The 16717-nt window shown below is 42.5% G+C and overlaps 1 protein-coding gene across 32 annotated transcripts in view; it reads right to left on the bottom strand.

Annotated features, from left to right (window-relative positions):
- Nucleotides 1–203: 203 nt before the first annotated feature.
- Nucleotides 204–16717, bottom strand: part of RHOBTB1 (Rho related BTB domain containing 1) — a 141154-nt gene continuing 124640 nt past the window's right edge. For 17 of the 32 annotated variants that reach the window (XM_060406487.1, XM_042241136.1, XM_060406488.1 and 14 more), the window contains 5 exons: nucleotides 14645–14763; nucleotides 8595–8745; nucleotides 5661–5749; nucleotides 2883–2988; nucleotides 204–2374 (listed from right to left, as the gene is read on the bottom strand). In XM_060406487.1, coding sequence (XP_060262470.1) covers nucleotides 2205–2374; nucleotides 2883–2988; nucleotides 5661–5749; nucleotides 8595–8745; nucleotides 14645–14763 — 635 coding nt within the window. In that variant the 3' untranslated portion in view covers nucleotides 204–2204. Of the gene's footprint in view, nucleotides 2989–5660; nucleotides 5750–8594; nucleotides 8746–14644; nucleotides 14764–16717 lie in introns of all 32 variants that reach the window. The other 15 variants (XM_060406474.1, XM_060406477.1, XM_060406479.1 and 12 more) reach the window with 1 other exon arrangement.

Genomic DNA, 16717 nt, shown 5'->3' on the forward strand with positions numbered 1-16717 from the left:
ACATCATGGTATTACAATCTGCTGGCAATACTAAAGACAAAGATGACAGTCATTCAGGCTGCTTTGTTCTTGAAGCACACATACCCCATGACCCAGCACCCTTAAAGCTTGGATAGTTCTTTTTAAAAGCAATGAAAATTACACACACAATAATGACGGTAGTCCTTAGAGAAAAACAGCAACAACAACAAAAACTGGAGGCATTTTATAGCTAAACAATTTTATTGGTTTTTGTGAAATAAAAAACAAAACACAAAACAAACCACCATGGTTAAAGGCCATAATCAGCGTCAACCAAATGAACCAGCCACTTGGTTACAGTAGCTGATAACACTAGTGGATATTATTGCTTATACCCCAGGTTCATTTATATGTCCATTACATTTTGGCAAGATTACAATCACATGGGAGCTTTGGTTGTATAAATTCAACTCTGACTATTCATCGAAAACTCAACTTCTACCATTCTATGATGGGATATATGCTGATTCTTCCTCTCATTCTGTCTCCTTTCTCCTTCCATTCATGACTTACAACCTATTGACCCAAAATTAAGGTAGATGCATTTACAGTCATCCCAACCTTTCCTACTCTACTGCCCAGTCCTTTGTCATGAGAGAGTGATAACATTTCTGGGCCTCTCCCAATTTTGCTAACTGGTATGTATCCACTGCCAGTAATAAGTGCTTATCTGTAATCTGGATAGATTTTCAAATATATTTGGTTGTTAACATTGGAGTTTGGACTCAGCTGTCTCTTTTCTAACTTCTGAAAGCTAGGAAAAACAAAACAAAACAAAACAGCTTTTAGTATCAGTAAATTGACCTCCGAATTGAATAAGCCCGAGCCTCCACCACACAACATCCCAAAACAGGTATGGAACTGTGGCCTTAAAATACTCTGAGTGCTGTAACATTTTAATTTACAGAGAAGCAGTGATTGATGGCCTCTCAAAAGCCCCCCTGCTCAATACTTTCTATTTTAACACTGAAAACTCAGAATGACAAAGGGTCAGAACTAACTCACAATAGCACCATTTCCTAGACTTTTGGAGTAAAATTCCCGTCTGTGTTGGAGAATGCAGTGACCTTAGACGACCCAGCCTCCGGCTCTGTGCCTTCACAGGCCCTCCCACTGAATTTCAGCAGGGGTGGGTGGTCTGCCTTGGCCTACTTCTGCAGCAACGTGAATTTTCCCTGGGAAGAGTTAAAAACATGGGTCTTACAAAGTGAAGTTGGCCGCAGGTGAGAGACCTGAGGAAGCCTGTTTCTGGTGGGGAAATGTCTGCAGATGAGGGGGACAGAGTCCGGGGACCCTTGCCCTTGCCCATCTCAATTCAAGTCAGTGGCAAAACTGCATGCAGAAACATAGCAAGTCCAGGAACACTGAGAGACAGGCATCTTCACACAGCAATCCACACACCAGCGCTCTTGGCCTCTTTCGTGTTCAGGTCCACCAGAGAGTTTGCCCTGGATAATGCTGGGATTTAATAAGCCCTTCTAATGATTATAAAGATTATCCTCTTAAATCTAGACATTTTAAACAACAGAAGATTTGATATCACTATATTTTACATGGCACATATAACCATATAATTACTAGCACTCACACAGCAAATATTGTAAATACACATTCTTGGAGTTGACTTGGTAATTATACCAATGTTATTCGGCAGAACAAAGATGAAACACTCCCTAACTTGTACTTTGGGGAATTCATTCCAACCCTTTACTTCACGACAAAAGGATATCCCTCTAATTAAGTAATAATGCTTGTGGGCAAAGAGAATCGCAGGGCGACTTCATGGTTAATGTGTGTCCTGTAAAATAAAGTAATACACAGTATTTTCATTTACAAGAGACCGTATAAAAATATTTTCCAATTTGGAATTCGAAACATGAAAGCTGGATTTTTTTTTCCTTTGTATAAAAAGAAATGAGATAACAGACTAAAGTTTATTAAGCCTTCTAACAAAAAATATACATATAAGTTTAAGGAATGCAGTGAGCGTCAGCTTCCCTTTTTGTCCAGGCTCATTGATGGTGAGCTTGTGCTTTGATCCCAACAAAGATAAATGCACAAAAGTGGAGGAAGATCAGTGCCTGAAACCTGAACTACATGTTATCTCTAAAAATAAGACTCATTTTACAGTAGTGCTTTTAAGAGTGGTGTGTCAGATTTCTGATTTTTTTTCCTCTTCCGCCTCAGGCGACCGCTGGAGATGAATTCCAGAAGCACCACTTTCTTCTCGAGTGATGTTTATTCAGTGCAATGTCTTCCTTCTCTCTTTCCCTTTTCACACGCTGGTAGTGATCTTCTTCCTTCAGGTACCACACGGGAGGCCAGCGGTGCCTCTCAAAGTATTCCTGGTTGTCTGGGGAAGAAAAGGTGCAGATGATGACACCTGCTAGGTTCTGTGCTTAGGCGTGCCTGAGATGATTATCAGGTGCATCCTCTCAACTAACCAGTGAGCAGGGACGCTGAGTAGGGACAGCGGCAGATTATCACAAGAGAGCTTTGAGAGGTGGAATCACTTGTTTAAAATTACACAGCTGGACACAGAGAGCCTGAATCCAGGTCCCTTTGCCTTCCCGGACAAGGGTGAACCAACAATCTCTGCTTGCTCCGCAGCGGGGCACCCTGAACAACCCCTTTCCCACCCGTCTCCACACAAATCCCCCCAGCCATGAAGTTCTCCAGAGAGAATATCCAACATACAATTCCTTGGGTCACGCACGTCACACGAATCTGTGACTGCCACATGGCCACAAGGAATTCTCCGTGAGCCGGGGGCTCTCCATGTTCCTTCTCAAGGGCAGTGAAGGGAAACTCTTCAGGCACAGGCGATGAGAACTGGACAGATGGGGACCACACAGCCTCACCTGCAGATTTCGATTTGATTTCCTTGCGGAACTTGGAACACACACTGTTGTAGTTGGTACAGATGTGGTGCAAACACCAGGCGGCCAGCTGGTGGGCGTTGTGAAACTGCAGGGAAGTGACCAAAAGGGGGTCAGACCTCTACTTTCTCAAGTGGGACTACAAGAAATCAAAAGTCACGGTAGGGGTCAAAGCAATAAAAGGCCCAGATGACTAATTCAGAAACCGGTTGTTTTGACTAGTGTTTTGACTTTGGCCACATTTTCCACACCAGCCACATGCAAGTGTTTGACATCCTCCTCTCACCTCTGGGATATGTGCACTAAAAATGATCACTGTATCAGGAGTTTAAAGTCTGCCTTGCCTCCCTCCCCCTCCCCTCACACCTGCCCTCTAATGATAAGTGGTCATGGCCTCTGGAAGGCACCAGCCTGCAGCAGAAAGCTGCGATGTCATCTCTGTTCAAGGAAGCCTCAGCAACAGAATCCTCCGTGTCACATGTCAGAGCTCAGCTGGCTGGGGCCAGTGATCTGAAAGAGGAGACTACGGCATGTGTGACTGTCCTATACCTGTCCTTTTGGTTACATAAGAAGAGCATGCAATGTGGGCAGGGAAGGAGGGAGCCAGACACTCCATGCACTCTCTCCTTTCTGAGAAGATGCACAGGACCACGGCAGCTGAGGGAGCTGTGTCTGCAAAAGGCCTGATGCACAGAAATCCACGGTTAACTCCCCATCTTGTCCCCAAATTTGGAAGGTCTCTCACGTCCCTCAGTCTTTCTGTCCAGGCCTCTTCCGGACATCTGTTCTACTGCCTGTTACTCTTGATGCTCCTTTGAGCAGCTGAACCCCTGAAACCACAGCATGCTTCCTCTGAGGCCCCTGTCAACGCCCTGAACAGAGCCAAGAGAAAAGCCAACATCCCTGGAAACTAATTCAAGAAACTCTCTGCAGATCACAAGCCCAGCAGGACAGACAATTTTAGCCAGTGCTTCCAACTTCTCTTGATAGTCGATTTCTCCCTGAAAGTCAGATTAGAGCAGTGCTGTATTGGAGTTGGCTTGTACCTGCTTGAAAGCGTCACTGAGTGCAGCTCTTTGCTACTCTGAGCTCAGTGAATTTGAGATGTTACAAGTTGGGCAAGTGGGGTATTTACACCATGGAGACCAGAAAACGCAACAGATCACGGTCTCTGCTATCCCCAAGCTGACAGTTAAATACTTCCCAGTGCATCCCTGGGTTAGAGTCTACTGAATGAGCTAAGATAGTGGAGGCGCCATCCTAAATGCCTCCTCCAAGGCTTTTCAGAGCTTAGCAGGAATGATTTTATTTCCTTCCTGGGTTATGTGTGGGTCAGGGGAGGGGACAGGGTGGGAACAGAAAGTAAAAAGATAGACACAACTGCTATATTACCTCCATCGGGCTGGCCTATAGGAGATTCTGGGTCATTTGATTGTTTTCCAGGAGGAATACCTACTGGAGGGGTACAAGTCATAAGTTCTCCCCTAGTCCTGTTTCAAAACACCCCCAAATCCCAAATGTGGAGTCAGTGTTGATGGGGGCTTGTTGACTTCACTGTAGCTGACGTCTGCTCTCAGTTTTAACTTGTAACCTCTAGGAGGTTGTTTTTCACTGGATTTTAACAATGTGTGCTTGTGCCTGTTCCTCTCAGTGGCCCATGATGGCCCCAAGGGCAGAGAAGCTACATGTCCTCTTATCTAAGGTGGTGCCTGGTAGAAGGAGAGGATATAACGAATGCTTGTTGGGTGTTGAGTCAGAAAGAACAGGCTGCTGTGAAGCCCCGATCCACGTTTTCCCGTCTTGAAGGCCTCTCAGGGCCACAGTCAGGGCGGCCTGAGGAACATGTGATGTAGGCCTGCCTCCTTCTCTTCCTCGGTTGACAAATGCCGATTTGAAGTGCCTGATGTAAGATTTAGTAAACCACTGCCCTAACCAAGACAGGGAACAAAGAAAGCCAAACCCAATAGGTCAGAGAAAAGTCTGAAGAATTTATTCTTAGTTCCTTCAGAGTGTAAACTCGTGGCCTGTAAGTCCAGGTCAGGGATTAGATAACTCCGCCTATGTGCCTTGTATTATGAGAGGATTTCCCCTCTTTGATGCTCTTTCTGAAACATTCTCTCCTAGTTCTTTCTCAAAATAATCAGTAAGGTTGACAGAGGGTGAATTGCCATCCCCATTTCCAACAGATGAGGAAACAGAGGCAGCGTTTAACTTTGTGCCTTAAATTATGCACAGAGACAAAGCCAAGACTGATCTCTGACCCTCTCTAGAGGAAGAGGGCAGTGTGTGTTGGGATATGGAATCACAACATCAACAGTAACAAGTGCTGATGTAAAAAAAAAAAAAAGGAAAACCAGGAGAGCTGCAGTGAGATCGGAGGCAACCCGGGACTTCACGGAATTCTAGAAACTGTCTGATCTCAGCCAATGCGTGTCTGACAATTCAAAAAGGAGACAGAGCCTTCCCCTCCCATGCCCTGAGCTGTTCTCCCACAAGTGAAGCTGCTGCCTCTGGAGGGGCGGGGCACAAAGGGGCTGGTGTGGGGGCAGGGCCCTTGTTGTTTTTTTCAAATGAAGCCCAGCAGGGTGAACAGTGCATGAAACTTAAAACTCTCAGATCTTTTCTGCTGCACACAGCAGGGGGCTTCTGTGACTCAGTGGTGACATCTTTATTTGTTCAGATGCAACAGTGGAATGTTTTATCAGCATTAAATGAACTGGTGGAATACACTGAAAAGGTGAAAGGCAAAGTGCTACAAACCTGGGCCAGTTCCAAGTAAGAGAGAACTTCCCCATCAATGCCCACGCCACTCATGGCGGCCTTGGTCAGCTCCTGAACAGCGTGCTGTTCTGGGGAGAAGAGGGAGTAGGAGAATGTTAGTGCCTGGAGGCTGCCGTCTGGGGTCACCTCAGAGGGGAGGAGGTAGGGGGACACAGCTCCATGTGCACTGAATCAAGGGCCCTCTCTGATGTGCGGCCTTTCAGTACGGCAAGTCATGGCTTGGGTCAGTGCACTGCAGACTCTGGGGACATCCGTTAGCCTTTCTGAAATAGCCAGAGTCCTCCAGACCACCTCTGTCCAGTATGGTAACTACTGGCCTCCAGGGACTATTTAAACAATTACAATTAAACAAAATAAACAATTCAGGTCCTCAGCCTCACACTAGCCACGTTTAAGTGCTCAGTGGTCACGTGTACTGGCCAACGCCGACACAGGAAGTCTCTATCATTTCAAGTTCTGTTTGAGATTGCTGATCTGGGCAGGCTAGGACCTGCCTAGAATCCTCTAGACTCTTGTATCTTCCTGTTTGATGGTTTCCTCACTCATATCACTCCAATTCTCAACACTCTCTGACTGTGGAGAGGCTAACAGTAATGAGTGCAGATGGGGAATTGAAATTGCTACTGTGTATGTGTGTCTCAGCAGCAGCAGACAAGGGACATATTGTTCAACCTCTTAGATTCTAAAGACTGGGGCGATCTTCAGCCACCAGTCACACAGATCTAGATGGGGCTGCCGTTTCTGCTCGGGACCTGTGTTCTAGGATTCTATGCTGAATTCAGACTCTGGTTCTGCAACCAAGCTGCCTTTTGTCTCTGTTAGGCTGCTGCCTGCCTCTGGCCTTGACATGAGTGGGTACAGTCTTAGCCCAGCATTTCCAGCTCCTTGATGCTTTTTTTTCATCTCTAGCATCACATTTAATTTTTCAGTATACTGTCCAAACTATGCTTACTTTCTGCTCTGGTTTTATGTGCTTATTTGTTAGTCTATATGTCTCTTACCTAGTCAACATGGTCTCAAGTTTGGGATGGTTTCTTTGATACAACCTTCCTCAGCTGGATTGACAGACAAAGAACTATTTGTAACTAAATCTTCCAGAGGAGTCACTGGGTTTTAAATTTTAGGTAACTCCAAAGTGTTAAATGATAGTTTGGCTGGCAGGGCATTTTCACCCCAGAAACTGATTTTTAAACACTCTGTTCCAAACACTCTATACTTACACTAAACAGCAAATACTACAGAAATGATTAAAGGAATCATCTTAGAAAGATGTATATTAAGTAATCATAACCATTAATAATAACATTTACTAAGAAAAATAAACATACATAGAAGTCTGTAGTTAACACAAGAATGGGTCAGTTTCTTTCCTGGAGAGCAGTCCCATGTTTTCATCACCACCCTTAATATTTAAGCAAAAATGGCCCTCCTTCAAGACTGATCAAAAATCCTATTCAACAGATTTGGCTCCAAATTACTTTTGACTATGTAAAACAGTTCAGTTTATCCTCAAAGGACAAATTCTTATAAAAACTGGATAGTCAAATGGCTTGAGATTCTTACTTATGCAAAAAAGAATTGCCTTCTGTAGCCTCCTAGAGTTAGTATTGAAAAAGCAGCAATACTCATATTTGAATCTATGACTTCAGGTTTATTGGTTAAAAACAGTTTAAAGAATGAATAGCAGGAACTCCCCTAGCTGTCCAGTGGTTAGTACTCCATGCTTCCAGTGCAGGGGTTGCGTGTTAGATCCCTGGTCAGGGAACTAAGATCCCATTTGCCGTGCAGTGTGGCAAAAAAAAAAAAAAAAAAAAAATGAATAGCAATACTATTTCTTGTTATCCAGCTGGTGAAGAAGGAAGGTGAGGAGAAAACTTTGATCTCCAGTTGGCTGAGCATGGTAGAAACTTGGAGTGCAGAGAAATAAATCTTTTTTTTCCTAAAGATACTGTCAGGAAGTCAAGGGCAGGGGTGGCTGGTTGGTTTGTTCATTCCTTCATTTTCATTTAATGCTTCATCAGACTTTTACTGAGAACCTCCTATGCTCAGGCATTTCTCTGTGTACAGAGGATATGCCAGTGAACAAAACAGGCACTATCCTGCTTTCCTGGTTAACAAGAGTCAACTAAATGTAGCACCCTTACTGCTAATCAACAACTCTGGTAAATGAAACAGAACGTTTAAATTCAAGAAAAGGGTATTTGAAAGCATATATCTTATTTAGATCTGCTTTGGCTTACCAACTGAGCAAATCTAGAAATGATACATAAGGTTCTGTGAAGTTAAATCAAGTCTCCCTTTTTTCTCTTTTTCCCAAAATGATCTTGACAATGTCAGAACATTTTCTAAAATAGCTTTAAGAAAACCACTTACATAATGCTTACTAGGTGCCAGACACTGTTCTCAGGACTCGCTCTCTTTATATATATATATATATATATATATATATATACATATATATATATACACATATATATATATACACATATATAATCTCTTAACTCATTTAATCTTCATAACAACTCTATGGTAGAATATCATTATCCTCCTTTTAATGAGAGAGAGAAAACTGAGATACAGAGTAATTAAATCAAGTATGAAGTCATCCAGCCAGTAAATAGTGGAGCCAAGACCTGAACCCAAGTGATCTGGATCTGTAGCCTATGTTCTTAACTACTGCCTTTTATATGTATCAGCAGGACCTATACAAAGTAGGTGCTTAAAAAACAGTTGCTGAATTGAACGGGGGCTGTTTGATACATTTGATCAGTTCATATCACCCTGTACAAGACAGTCCTATGTTGAGTGATAAAAATTTAATTTTTATTCCCTGGAAGTATTATTTTTTGCTTAAATGTCATTTTGATAAATATGACAGTCAGATACCACATGGCCCTGAGTCATCGGCCTTACCTGCAAGTGCAACCAAGTGTGGCAGGCAAAATCTGTTTGCCAAGGCAATTAGTTCCAGTGGGTCCAGGTCCAAGTTAGGTGACAACTGCTTAGTATAGAGATAATCCAGTACTGCCTGCATTGACATCTTGTTTATGTTTGGGAGATATACCTGAAATGTTATTTGAAAAGGTAAGTTCTGCTGAAGAAAACAGTGGGAACATTTTCAGGCTATACTGCTTGTAAATATCCCCGCCGTGTGATTCATTATTAGCAAGTCTGGGACACCTGCTCTGAGGCTGTGTGGAGAAGTCACTCACTATTTACAGCTGTAAACATAACAGTTTGATTTGTGGATGACAAAAGAGTGGGGCTGCCTGACAAAGCCTGATTTGGAATTTTTAAATAGCTATTTGGGCTTATAAATCAGACAAATGGGCTGCAAATGTATGATGACATTATAGGCCCTCCTTGCCAAGTACCTTAGAATACTCTATTGTGGGGAAAGAAATCTCCTAGCAACATGACAGGTGTTGGGGGGAGGCTGCAGTCTGCACTGTTGCTGAGACACAATAGAGCCCAGCTCTCTAAGATGTCAAAATAAGACGATGAGCAACCATCCTAGCTGCCACAGTGACTGGCGTGATCCCAACGTTCTATCAATAAACACTAGCATGAAATCAACTATACATCAATAAAAAATTTAAAAAGTATGTGTTAGCATGATAGACACACTTTATTTTTCCTGTGGCACAACCACATAGATTTGGAACTACTGGAAGGTTATCAGGTATCAGTAGACGCAGAGAATCTAGAGAGAGCTCGGCTTAGGACATCTTGGGGAATGGCTAGGTATGAGCATTGTTCCCTGGAGGATCCTGCTAGTCTTCCTCCTGAGCACCTGTAGTTATTGCACATATTCATCCAAGCTAGAGTCTGCTGAGGAGCCAGGGACTGCCTGGGAAGTAGAGTTCTGAATGGCTGGGCCTGGATCAACAGGGATATACACGTTATAGCAGCTGTCCTTCATCTGAGGTTTCTCACTCCATGAGATGTGCCCTGGCATCATAGAGAATGGTGCCACGAGTACTTGCTACTGGAATGATGATAAGAATTAACCTAACAGAAGGCCTCCTATGCACAAGGTACTGTGCTAATAAGCTTTCCACATGCATTATGTTTTGATCCTTATATCCTCCCTAGGAAGAAGAGACTACTGTTTTTGCCATTTTACAGATAAGTGAATGGAGGTTCAGGGAGGTTAAGTCTGGTGTCCAGGGTTGCAGAGCTAGGAAGCTGGGACTGATATTTGAACCCAGGAAATAAGATTCTAAAGTCGTGTTTGGAACTGCTGTGCAGGACTGGAAACCCTTCATGGTAAGGAAGAAAGCTATAATACAGCACTGTATCTCACTAAGAGTTTTCAAGAATTAGATTTCTGAGTTCAAAAGGATAAAAAGTTATAGACTTAATTCTGGTATGTATAGCATACAAAAATTATATTTATGATTACATTTATGTATGACATGATTATATCTGTATGTTATATATGACTACATCTATATTATATATTTTAATCTCTCTATATTTGTATGTATAAGTCTGTGTATATATATGTGTATGTATATGTATATGTGTATATATATATATATTTGTTTATAAATTGTCTCCACAATCTACAAGGGGCTTGTGGCCACTTCAGTCTTCTAATGGTGTGGTTGCAATTGTTTAGTTATAGCAACCATCTATATAATTTTCCTGCATAGCCACCAACCATCTCAGAGAGGGAAAATCCTCTCAGACAGAGCTTTCCCTAGGTGTATGAAAGAGAGAGCCCAGAAAAATTCCTAGAAATATTATGAAAATTATTCTTCCTCTCTCAGACACAGTGAGAACAATTGTGATTCTATTAATAAGTGCGTGGATTACTACCCAACAATGACTTGACAAGTGTGATAATTTCAAATTTTTAGCATAACTTCTACAACAATAAATAAAACCTGGCAAGTAGAAACTATATCTGATATCATTTTAAAATGCAGAAGCCATTGTATTGTAATTAATTGCTATTCCAGTAAATCTAACACAGTTGTATTTGTATGGATAAACATTTATATATACATGCATTTATCTTACATAGACATGAACTTTTAGCATATGGAAAACATGGCAAATTACATATGGCAAAATTTGATTTCTCTAGAATGGTGTTTGGATTAGCACAATTTTTAAATAATTGGAAGTTAATTAAATTGTGAAACTTTAAAATTGGGGCCGTTGTGATAATAAAAAATATACATTTTATGAAGTGCTAAGTGCTCTAAAGTGTTAGTGATTATAAATAAAGTCCCAGGGCTTCCTGTGAATACCTGTACTCTCAGGGATGGGGATGTTTCTGAAAATACTAGCTTGAAGGACAGGGTAAGGGGCTGGGGAAGGCCCAGAGATGTGTTGCTAAAATGCTGTGTGACCTTTAACAAATTATTCACCATCTCTGAACCTTAGTTTCCTCATCGGTGACAGGGGAGAGATTTGGAATAGATGACATCTAAAGCTTTTTCTTCACTAAGATTACGGACTCTGAAGATACTCAGATAACTTAAGCAATTTTTTCTAAGACTGTGTTCTCAGTAATGGCAAAATGGACATCCTAAATAAAAAGAAATTATTTTTGGCATCAGGAGATGATAGATTCCAGGAAGCAGCCCTGCCCCAACACTCCCAATGTCTTCAGAGCATTCTGACATTTGTAAGCATCTATGACCTACTGTTTCCTTCATGTTTAATATAACACTAACACTTTCATTTATAAAAGCAATGGCTCTTTTTGGCAAATAATGTTAGGGATCCTCGGAAGTAACCAACAAATGAAAATAAACAACATTTTAGAACATGCACTTGTTTTTTCCCTCGCTGTTGATTTTTTTCCCTGAGATTTCAACATTACTAATAAACTGAGTAGCAACAGAGAGACCATTTTTATAGAACTTTAAAAAATCATATAAATAAACAAATGGAATTAAAACGGTTGTGCCCTACCTGCTGAATGTAGCTTAAAAAAAAAAAAAAGAATACAATGCTACCGTAAACAATGACCCATATTCCAGTTTAGCTGGTTTAAAATTTTAATTGCAAAGATCAGCTCAGACTATTAGGCTTATAATTAGAGATGGTCTCATAGAGAATAAGAAAGTATTCTAGATCCAGAGCATTGCTTACCACAACATGGGCATGCATTTTTAATGAACCACTTGCTGAGTACCTCTGGGGAGAGAATTATGCTTACTGCTACATTAAAAGTAATGAGAAAAATAGAAGTAAAATACAGTGTCTTAAATATTAAATGACAAAAAAAAAGTTAAAAGAACATCAGTGGGCATATTTTATTCCTTTCTGGATATGCGTGTGAATTCTATTAATGCAAAAAAAAAAGGTTGAATTTTGTGGGGGACATCAGATTTAAAAAGGTTGAATTTTGTGGGGGACATCAGATTTACACAAAACAACAAAGAACAAAAAGGCGGCCTCGAAAGCACAGGCCCACGCATATACAGGCCTGAATTAACCATCGTGCATTTACGCAGACTTCACCCAAGGACCTCTTCTTACCTCCATAACCATCTCTACCACACTCTGCCAGTTTAGGAAGGGACTAGGTGGCTTGTTTGTTACCTGAGGACTTTCAGGGGACAAAGGCCTTGAACTCCTCATGGAAACAATTTAACAAGAATCCTCCAGGAAAATACTCATTGACATCACTTGAGCCTTTGTATGTTGGCATCGAATTTGATGCTTTACACACATACTTTCATGACTGACCTGCCCTTTGGAGATGGTTCTCTTGTGGTCCCCATATTAGAGATGAGGACGCAGGTCTAAAGAGGGTCGGTCACTTGCCCAAGCTCAAGCTGAGACTAAAGTTCATAACTATATAACAGAACACTTCCGTGTACCCTGGGCATGAGTGGGAGCAGGAAAGGCTGGACACATCCACAGCTCACGCCATTCTTCATATACTAGGTGTCTTGGTATAGACTTCTGGTAGCTCGGTTCCATGGCCTTTGTGTTTTGAGCTGGGTTGAAACTACACATCTGTATCAGGCTCAGCTGTAGTTCTAAGTGGTGAGCAACCTAGTCCTTGAGGTGGGGAGGGGGGTGGGCAGGGTGATGCTAAACAGACGCCACCCCAGGGAGAGGCTGTCACACGAACAGACCCGTGTGCATTCACATCGGCCGCCAAGTTTCTGTTTTGGTCATCTCTCCTGCACATTTTAATCTGGAGACAATTACAATCCATGCTGAGAAGGGATAAAGGGGATTAGCATCAGTGAGGTCAGCTCTGACAGTGTCTCTTTATGCCTGGACCCTGGACCTCGATCAACTGCTCCCTGCCAGGTGACAAGCAGGTATCCTTGGGCACATACTTCGGCAAGCTGGAAAAAGAGGGGAAGCGAGTCTTGGGGCTCTTTTATCTTGAGAGATTACTGAAGGTGGTGCTGTGCCAGTTGGATGAGGCTTTATTAATTGGCGGCGTCCCCCAATTTTCTTGACAAAGAGGGAAAGAATACCATCAATGCCGCCAGCATCCACATAAGGCTGATGTTATTTTGCATTTAGTGCTTATGAGGTGCTTCACAGGTACTGACACTCACACCTCGCAACCACATTACGGGTTCTGATCACATTTTCCAGATAGGGAGGCTGGAGCTCAGAAAGGTGATCACTGGCCCAAGGCCAAACAGCTTGTATGCAGAGGAGTCAGGGATCTGAGCCCCACAGTCCCTTCACTGGGTAGCCTCTACCAGTTGCTGTGGTCTTAGTAATGATGCTCCCAGACACCTTTGATGGTAGAGGAAAGACTTCATTTAGCTGCAGGTGAGGACCTCCTGGTTTACGAAGGCTGGCAGACATCAGAAGAGGTCATCAGGATAATTCTAACATCTTTTCCCCAGACAGCAGACAGTCTTCGGCTGGAGGTTGGTTTAGGAGCAGCTGCAGTCTGTTCTGAAAGCAGGAGGGTGGCCTACTGACAGCCATCCATCCTGGCTTGTGATTACAGGATTCTGTTTCCCTACTTGGGGATGCAAATGCAGGCTCCTGGGTCACAAAGGGAGTGCTCAGATTTCTAGTGTGAGGGCTCCCCTTTGAAGTTAGTTACTGTTTTCTGTGTTTCCGTTAAAAGTTTGGAGAGATGTTGAGATAAGCAAAAATAAGCCCATTAGGACAATAAGCTTTATGTGGTGTCCCCAAATATATTTTTAAAAGATGGATAAGAAATATTTGCCAAACTCAACAAAACATGTTTACCTCTAGACACAAGTTAGAAATGCTTGAAGGGAATTTTTCTTTCTTTCCCAACAGCCTGTGAAGAGGTGGAGATACAAGGTCTCCAAGCTGCTGCTTGCTCTAATAATATCCCTTTGTTGGAGATAGGGCCAGCATTTGACAAGTGACCCAGTGGCTTCTACTAGATGTGACAAGCACTCTGAGAGGCCCTTTGCTCCATCTCTGTTTCCCTAGAGGTGACAAACCCTAGAGTTGAGGCCCGTCAGGGCGGAGAGCCTCAGGGACTATCACAGATCAAGGGGACCTTGAGCATGACTCAGTACATCTCTCACCTTTAGGATAAGGAGATTGAGGCACAGGAAGGCGGCTTTTTAAGGTCCCTCATCTGTTGTTGGCAGAGTCAAGCCCAGGTTTAAGTGACTGAAGACACTTTTCACTGTCTCCAACTTCTGTAAGACAGTGTGCCCCTTCTTTGAGGGGATTTTGATAGTACCTTGCCTGGTGACATTTGTTAAAAAATATATCTGTACATGTTTTCAGGGATGAGGAACCCTGTGAGGATGAAAGGATATGGGGGGACTTGGGGGTTCACACATAGCAAGTGAACAACAGGCTTCTTGTAATTGCAGAATTATGGAAAGAGGGTGACGTGATACTCAGGTATTGCCTAAAAAAGTCTTCCAAGTTAGCAGTTAAAGAATCGAAGTCCTCTGGCAACACTTTCTAATACAAATACACATACATATTCATTAAGATGCCGCTTGGGCTTTTCGGAAGGCACCTACCTCACTGTTGGCGCTTTCGACAAATGACCCCCCGAACATAGCAGCCATCCACTTGCAGCTACAGATCAGCAGCGGTTTGTGGGCACTGATGGCTCCATCGTCCAACTTAAACGTCACATCTGCCCAAGGATGGAGGAAGCACAAGCCTGTAAGCCAGCCTCGCCAGGGGTTCCATCCACATCCATCCGCCTAGTCTCATCTCTCTTTCATACCCTTAACCACTGATGTGGTGCCCACCCCCAACTCGGGCACCAATTCTCTCCATGTCCTCCAAGGATATAAGGAGTAAGCATTTAAAATTATACATAAAGTCACAACACAAATACTGTGAACCATAAAGTAATATAAAGGAGATGAATAGTCTTTTCTTATTTAGAAAAGTTTCAACATGGAGAACAGTAGAAAGAAGAATAAAACAGTAACTGGTTTATCACATGCTTAATTTTGTCATGTTTGCCTTAGCTATATAAAACGTGTGTAGACATTTTTTTAACAGCGTACTTCAAGAAAAGTTATGACCAACCTAGACAGCATATTAAAAGGCAGAGACATTACTTTGCCAAAGGTCCGTCTAGGCAAAGCTATGGTTTTTCCAGTAGTCACGTATGGATGTGAGAGTTGGACCATAAAGAAAGCTGAGCACCGAAGAATTGATGCTTTTGAACTGTGGTGTTGGAAAAGACTCTTGAGAGTCCCTTGGAGAGCAAGGAGATCCAACCAGTCCATCCTAAAGGAAATCAGTCCTGAATATTCATTGGAAGGACTGATGCTGAAGCTGAAACTCCAATACTTTGGCCACCTGATGCGAAGAACTGACTCACTAGAAAAGACCCTGATGCTGGCAAAGATTGAAGGTGGGAGAAGAAGGGGATGACAGAGGATGAGATGGTTGGATGGTATCACTGAGTCAATGGACATGGGTTTGAGTAAACTCCGGGAGTTGGTGATGGACAGGGAGGCCTGGCATGCTGTGGTTCATGGGGTCACAAAGAGTTGGACACTACTTTGCCAAGAATTTTCTAAAAATAAGATTCTCCTAGATAACCATACCATTATAACCCTTAAGAAAATCAGCAATAATTCCTTAATATCATCCATTATCTAGTTCATGTCCAATTTTTTCTAATTACCCCCAACTGTATTTTATAGGCTTTTTTTGTTTTTAATATAAAGAATCCAGTTTAGGCTCCCACTCTGTGTTTGGTTACTATTCCTCTCTAGTAAGGAAAAGGAGATTTCATCAATTTCACTTAAGGTCCATTGTTTCATTTACTGCAGGTAAGTCTTTGTAACATTTCTTTTCATTAACTTTCAAGACTCTCTACCATGATCGTCAATGTTTGGAGTAAATATTATTCAAAGTTTTAAAATTAATTAACAGATTCAGTGACCAGTTATTAAATGCATATGAAAGATGAAGACAAAAACAGAAATATCTATATAATAATGGAAGTCAAGAAGTCAAATTTTTACAATGAAACATACACAGAGAGGACAATTACAGAACAAAATTAGCACAAGTCCTATGTGTACAGGGAGGCCTGGCGTGCTGCGATTCATGGGGTTGCAAAGAGTCGGACACGACTGAGCGACTGAACTGAACTGAACTGATGAGATAGGATAAGCATGGGCCAGTCACCCATCTTAGATACAGGTTATCAGGATGCTTAAGCAATTATGTAAGGGTGCTATCGGCAACCCTTGGCACAGTTATCAAGACAACGAAGGGACAAAAAGCATCCAGACGAGCAGGGCACAGGATGGTGAGAACCCAAAGGAGAAGGGAGAGAAACTGATGAGGCTTTCCAGATGGGACCCTTTCCAGGGGGTCACCAAAATGGCCTCAAGGATATCAGTGACCCTGGGGCCAAAGGCTGCTGTTTTTTTGTCATCGGTGCATGCTAATTGGTGAGTAGAAAATGTCAGGGAAGGAATCCTGAAGGGCAACTATGAGTACTGAGCTGACTGGCTCAGGCTCAGGGGTAGCTTGACCTACCTTCGAGAAGCACTATGACACCATGGGGCTCTAGGAGGCAGCCTGCATTCAAATCCTGGCTCCACCACTGACTGCTG

Source organism: Ovis aries, chromosome 25 (genome assembly GCF_016772045.2).
Source record: "Ovis aries strain OAR_USU_Benz2616 breed Rambouillet chromosome 25, ARS-UI_Ramb_v3.0, whole genome shotgun sequence".
NCBI classification, from domain to species: Eukaryota; Metazoa; Chordata; class Mammalia; order Artiodactyla; family Bovidae; genus Ovis; species Ovis aries.